We start from the raw sequence: 7081 nt of genomic DNA on the forward strand, positions 1-7081 counted from the left end.
GATTCCCACTTTTCTAAACAGGTCTGGAAGTTCTTTTGTATGAGCATAAGACACTCTTATCAGCAAAATATAGGCAGTGCAGGTATCATCTTTGTAATTTTCTAACTGCCAAATAATTGTTACAGGCACACAATGAAACCCAGAGCCCCAAAAAGGGTGTCAGCCTGCATCACCTGACCAGCTGTGGACGATTCTAGCTTGTAGGGATCCATGAATATTTCACCTCAATTAAAGTGGGAACCTCACTAGATTTATTCATAACCATCACTATTGGTAAAAAGCATCAGCCAGCCCAGCCTGTCTCAGACTCGTCACCAAGAGAGTGGTTGTTCAGAGCACAACAGAAGACAGACCATCCCAAAAACTGCAGGGAAAACACTGTCAACCCAATCACAGCTGAAATTTAAGCTCCTGTTTGTCACTGAAGGAAGGTTAAGTAGTTTGGTGCAAGGCACAGTGTGTGTGTCCCTGGAAGCAGTGCTCTGCACGGCATGGGGTGCAGGTAGGGACTTGTATTTCTCACTCTGCATCCTCCTTTTGAAAGCTTGTACCCACTGGTCCCATGTTTCAGCATGGCTTTTTAGTAAACAGGAGTCCAAGCCTTCTCTTGGTTAGTGCCTCTCTAAGGCTACTCTGTGTGCTCGACAGCTCACTGAAATAACCCAGTACAAAAGAAAAAAATTACTTCTCGGCTTAAGGAAACAGACACAAAGCGAGCACTCAAGAGTATGACTTGCACATGGCGCCTTCTCCTCTCTTCAGTAGTTAACCACCTGTGAAAGTAAAACACAACACCAGTGTCCTGTGAAGGATTTGCTGAAACAAAACCAACTCCCTTGCTAGAACAGCCTGAAGCAAAGCCCCTGCAGTCAGGGTGACTTCCCCAGGGTCCAGCTCTCCTGCCTCCTGCCCCCTCAGCATGCACTGACTGCTGGTTATCTTGGACGCTGTACGAGCTCTGAGCGCTGCCAGGGAAAGCATTGCTCTCTGGCTCCAGGGGGAACCTTCTGCAAGCCCCGCATTCACTACTCTAACAAGGCTTTGCCTAATCTCAAATCAGGTCTACACACAGGAGAAGAAAAAGGCTCCTACCTCACTGTGACAGCCACAGCAGTGCTCTGAAGCCTGCTCCTCCTTACCACACACTGAGCCAGCCCAGCCTCTGAACAGCCAGCACAATCAAGAGAGCTTTTCTCTTCAGCAGAGACTGGTGATTCTGAGAAAACCCAAATTATTTCAAGATGCCGTGAGTTTCCCCCTCTTCGCTGAGAAGGCATTCACCTAGACAGGGCCTGCCTCCCTGGCTGGTGCTTCAAGGCCTGAGCCAGTCGTTGGCTCTTACACCTCCTCCTAGACTCAGATATGCAGGCGGGTTATTTCCCCCCGCTTGTTGGGCTCCTGCAGGTCTCCTTGCAGCAGAAACAACACAGAAGAGACTGAAGGGCAGAGTCCTAATCCACCCTGCCATCTCCTCTCCTCTCCCCTCGGTGGCTGCTCCCTTAAGCCTACTAAACCTCCAGGACGCACAGCTGAGCTTTGCAAGGAGCAGTCAGTGCAGGCCCACATAGTGCCTGGTCCGCCAGCCACAGAGAACCACCAGCGATCACACTTGGAGTGATGCCTCCACCTCAGGAGGCATCTCGAGTCCTCCAGCCAGCACCAGCAGGCTTCTTGCCTCCTGCAGAGAGGGGAGGACATCCCACCTTTCCACACTACCCAGCTGGAAACAGGGGAGGAAATGGAAATAACTGAGCTAAGGTCAGATGGGGGCTGCAACTGAGCGAGGAACGAGAGCTCATTGTAGCCCTAGGCTTTAGGACACAGCCTCCCTTCCCCAAGGCCCTGCGGCACAAAATCACAGCTGGCTGGGCTAGGCTGCGGAGCAGCTCACAACGCCGCTGAAGAAAGCCCGGGAATCAAAATCACTCTAAAGAGGACCTGTCCAAAACATAACAATCTCTGCCTCTGGAGGGAGCTTCTCATGGGTGTCACCGACCAAGGCAGAGCAACAAATAGTACAGCAGCCTAGGAGATTTCTCTGAGGACAGTTCTATTCTAGATAGCACTTGCAAGAGTGAGCAGATCTTGATAATTTCAGGTGGGACCGATATCATAAGTCTCAAGACAGAAAAAACAGGCTCTAAGAAAGGACTGCAGTTGCAAAGAGGGAACTTGCAGAAGATCAGATGAATTGCACATGCACTCAGTAGACGGCAAAGAGCCAAAGCTCACCTTTATCAGCACCGCTGCCACAATCCCCAGCAGGGCCAAGATGACCAGTCCAATCTGGCCCTTGTTAAACCGCTTCAGGAGGAAGAACTTGGCCCAATCCACCTTCTTCTGGCTGCCAGGTGGGTACCGGAGTTTGTTCGCACCTTCCATCTTCAGGTCCTTGATCAAGCAGGAGCGGCGGTGGGAGAAGGTCTCAAAGGTGTGCTTGCCATGGTAGGCGCCCACCCCGCTGTTACCTGAGGGACACAACCCAGGCAGGTCACACCACAGGCTCAGCCAGTCAAACCTTTGGCCACTTGAGGCCACCAGCAGGGCAAGAAGCAGCACAGGAAAATTCCAGTTGCTTGCCAGCTGCAGCGCATGTTACCTACCCTGCATTGGCCTTGCTGCAGTTTAAAAGCACAACTTCTCCTCTATATTTCTTCAGAGAGGACAACTGTTCCTTCCTTTCTGCAGCACTTCTCAGTCTTTAAGATGTCCATCTGTACTCCATCCCTCTTCTTCCCCACCCCGATTTCACTACATATTCTCCAGTACTTCGCTGTATCCCTGCGTGCGCTGTTCCCTGTGCCCCTGAGCTGTCTCCAGCTCTTCCCTGGATTTAGCTCCCTCTCAAAGCACCATGCCAAGGCTCTGAGATCCGACCAGTGCTGTGTGAGAAGGGTTTCCTGAGGGGCCCTGCAGGGTACACCTTTGTTTTCTAATTCCAGGGCAGCACGTGCCTTTCGCAGCGGCAGAACACTGCTGGTTCACAGTCAGATTGGGAGGACTGTAACACCAGAACCCTCTTTGGCAAAGCTCCTGTGGGCTGTTCCGTAACCTGTTCCAGTTCTCCCCAAGCTGAAATCCTACCCTTCCTCCTGCAATTACTGCCAATCGCTCCGATCGCAGCTAATGTTTTTAACGCACCTTTCACATCAGTCTGCACTAAATGCTTCAATCTTCCCAAAAACACACCTAAAGGTTTTTCTCTTTTGGCCCCTTTCCTAATGTACTCCCAGAATTTATTATTGAAATCTGCCATACAGAGACCCTTCGGCCGTAACAGGCGCAGGGGTACTTGGACACAAACCAACTGCTGCTGTTCTCTGGGTCACACCGAGCATCAAGTCACAACACTTAAGGAGCTCCAGTAACTTACCAACACCACCAAAGGGTAAGGTTGAGAGGAAAAAATGCATGATAACGTCATTTCCAGTGACACCCCCACTGGAGGTTTCTGAGATGACTCTTTTGATTAACTGACAAAAGAAAAAAAACAAAAACAAACAGAACATTACAAATGCCCAGAAGAGACCAGACCATGTAACCGAGCAGGACTGCGAGGGGAGCTATGAGCCAACAGGCCACCGTGTTAATTCCCTCTGCCTGACAACTGACAAGCCCTCTCCATGCAACGTTAACCCAAAGAACGTGGGAAAGTTCAGAGGAGGGATGTGAAAGCTGGAAATCTGGGAGCTTGCCTCCCTAGCAATATATTAAAAGTAACTAAATTAATCATGAAAGACTACAAGGCACCAAAGAGAAAACGCAGCCTTTCATGCTTCTATTTCACAGTCATGCAAACGCAAAGCACTTCAGCAGGGGACTGGGAGCCTCCAGCTACTCTGGGGACACTCGTGGTCCCCCGTGAGGCAAACACTGCAATTCACAAGCAAAGAGGAGCTGACACAGGCCCTGTGGGGAGTTGGGACTGGGACTGGACACGTTCAGTACGAACTGCCTCCGTGGGGGAGCATGGCCCAGACCCACCTTCTTGTTGTTTGAGAAGACATACAGGGCAAGGGGCTTCTCCCGATGGTTGATGAACTCAATGGCTTCGTCCACGCTCCTCACAGTCAGAATGGGGAGGACTGGTCCAAAGATTTCCTCCTCCATCACCTTTGACTCCGGAGAAACATCAGTGAGGACAGTTGGTGCTGAGGCAGACAGGACAGCAGGAGATGGTGTGAGCAGGAGAGAGGACGTGGCCAATCACAGGATCTCGTCCTGGGCACTGCCAGCGTGCAACACACACCAAGCAAGCACAGACACACACAGAGCTCCCAAAAGACACCCACTACCAGCAAAAGGTCCCACCCTCCACCTCCCCAACACCTGCCAGAAGCACCTATGAAGCAGGAGGCCTCATCAGTCTCTCCCCCGTAAGCGATCTTCTGCCCTTCCAGCAGGCCCAGGATCCTCTTGAAGTGACGCCTGTTGATGATCCTTTCATAATCTGGAGATGACTTCACATCTTCCCCATAGAATTCCTGCCAAAGGGCACAGCAGAACCAAAGCGCTCGACAAACCTTCACAACAGCCACAGCTCCAGGGCTGCAGCTACAAAACTCAGACCTGGGCTGTAACGGGGACAACTCCCACAGCACGAGGAACTCCACGCTCACCTGCAGAGTCGCCTTAATGTTCTCCACCACCTTGCTCTGGATGGACGGGTCGCAGAGGACGTAGTCCGGGGCGATGCAGGTTTGCCCACAGTTCATGTACTTCCCCCACGTTATCCGCCTACGGGAGAAAGAGAGATGGTTTCTCTACGGTCAGTCCCTTCCAGCCCCAACAGCCTGACCGACAACACCTGAGCGACACCCGCAGCCTGGGGACAATGGCCCACCGAGGGCTTGCAACAGCCTGACCTGCAGGCGACAGCCAGGTCACAGTCCTTGTCGATGTAGCAGGGGCTCTTCCCGCCCAGCTCCAGGGTGACGGGCGTCAGGTGCTTGGCAGCTGCTGCCATCACGATTTTGCCCACAGCGGAGTTGCCAGTATAAAGGATGTGATCAAATCTCTGCTTCAGCAGCTCTGTTGTCTCAGGTACTCCTCCAGTGACCACGGGGTACAGCTCCTGCAGGGCAAACAAGAGCCTTACAGTTACCTAGATTTAAAGCAAATATATCAAGGGAGCAGCTCTGCATGGGGCAGACTCACTTGTGAGCTACGTTAGGATCTGGACAAAGGATAGCGAGAACAGAGACAAGCTCTGCTCCTTCCCCTGAAATGAAGTTTCACTTGCCGTTTTGTGCCACATGAACTGAAAGAAATGGAGGTTGAGTCCAGGGTTGAGTCAGGCTGTGGACCTACTCCCACACATTAAGACCAACGGCACATACGACTGCCGGGCTCTCCCGAGGACTGTCTCCTTCCTCAGCTCTCATCCCTTGCCTAGAGAAAGCACTAACTCCCTGGAGGAAACCGCAGAGTAGGGCCCTGCTGTCAGAGCAACAGCCTCAGCGACACAGCACAACACGTGTCAGAACTGCCAGACAAATGGAGGAGAAACAACACCTCCCGCTAAGAGTGTGGTTCAGCCGGACGTGAAAACCCGGGATGTACTGCCACTGAGCAAATGGCGCCCAATTCTCGGGAAGAGCCAGGCACAGCCAACACCCAGCGCAAATTTGTGCTTACCTAGAGGCAACCCCAGCACAGTGTCCAAGAGAGCAATTATTGCAGCAGGAAGTACGTACACACCTCTTTACACGGTCATGAATGTCAAAAAGGCTGTCATGTTGCAGCAATGTTATGTAGGCACATGAGGTTACACAAACACAGGAAGAATGTGTCAACATGTCTCTGTACTTTAAGAGTAATTCAACCCTTCCTGTATCTCCTGCTTACACTCCTTTGGTGAGAGTGAGTAACTGATTTGACTCTAACCTGCAGGAGCCCTTCGAAAGCATGACAGATACTTCCTCAAGACAATCACGTCAGGCATGGGACCACACTCACCCGGTCAATGTACTGGGGAAGGAGATCAGCCACCAGCTGAGCCACGTTCTCGCTCATCTCCGACGGCTTCACCACCACCGCATTGCCTACAAGACAAACCCAGCACGGCCACTGAGCCCTCGTGCTCCTCTCCCGCCTCCCACAGCACCTGCCCACGGCCCCACGAAGGACAGGGGCTGCGGCGGGTCCCCACCTGCTGCAATGGCCCCGATCAAAGGCTGCATGACCAGGACGAAGGGGTAGTTCCAGGCCCCGATGATCAGCACCACCCCCAGCGGCTCGCGACAGATGTAGGCCTCGTCCCGCATCGTCAGCAGGTTCTTCTCCACAGGCTGAGGGGCAGCCCACGATGGCAGCTTGTCCATGGCCAGGGCCAGCTCCCTCAGCACGGTCAGGATCTCATGGCTGTACGCATTGACCCCACTCTGCAATGACAGAGAGCTTGGGGAGGGGATGGCAAAGGCACCCGCTGCGGCAGCCCAGCCAAGCAAGGTAAATTCTGCTGGCTCAAAGTGTCTGCCAGGGCAGTTACTGGTAGTGCTGCCCCCAAGGATCCCTGACAGAAGACAGTCAGTCTGGATGCGTGGGGCTCAACGTGCAGCAGAAGCCGAAACCTGACAGCCAGGACCTGCCTTTGCAGTCCTGCCTCAGACTAGCTCCTTCTTAGAAATGGTGGCAGCAGACCTTGGCAGGCCACAGTGAGAACTAGGACCATGGCGAACATCAGCAAAAGCCATCCAGCACAGTAAAGGCAGCCCTTGGCCTCCCCACTTTCCCTTCCAGGCTGACCACTGCCCATGCACAGCAGAAGGGAGAAACCCCCCGACCCAGACCTTGTGCAGATCCGCCTTGATGGCTGCCAGGATGTCCTTCTCTTTCTCCCGCACCATCCGCTCCACGGCCTTCAGCTGCTGCATCCTGAACTCCAGCGAGCGGCACCGGCCCGAGTTGAAGGCGGCTCTCGCCCGTCCAACGATCTGCTGCATCTTCTCCATGGCTGCTCAGCGCTGCGGGGAGAGGGCAGCAAGACCCAGCTCACGACGGGGCCTCCCTCTCACAGATGGAAGCTGAGTTTTCCCACAAGCACTGGACACACTCCCACCTCCCCAGCTCGAGGGCCAAT

At 53.3% G+C, this 7081-nt stretch overlaps 1 protein-coding gene across 1 annotated transcript; it reads right to left on the reverse strand.

The window, feature by feature from the left end:
- Positions 1-503: 503 nt before the first annotated feature.
- Positions 504-6967, reverse strand: ALDH3A2 (aldehyde dehydrogenase 3 family, member A2). The gene is made up of 11 exons (XM_009581524.1): positions 6792-6967; positions 6152-6381; positions 5959-6044; positions 4866-5074; positions 4620-4737; positions 4343-4484; positions 3985-4151; positions 3374-3473; positions 2233-2468; positions 1093-1216; positions 504-773 (listed from the first exon to the last, which is right to left on the reverse strand). The coding sequence occupies exons 2-10, from the start codon at positions 6321-6323 to the stop codon at positions 1136-1138; spliced, it is 1311 nt and encodes a 436-aa protein (XP_009579819.1). The 5' UTR covers positions 6324-6381; positions 6792-6967; the 3' UTR covers positions 504-773; positions 1093-1135.
- Between the last annotated feature and the right edge of the window lie 114 nt (positions 6968-7081).

This window comes from Fulmarus glacialis, unplaced genomic scaffold (genome assembly GCF_000690835.1).
Source record: "Fulmarus glacialis isolate BGI_N327 unplaced genomic scaffold, ASM69083v1 scaffold12357, whole genome shotgun sequence".
NCBI classification, from domain to species: domain Eukaryota; kingdom Metazoa; phylum Chordata; class Aves; order Procellariiformes; family Procellariidae; genus Fulmarus; species Fulmarus glacialis.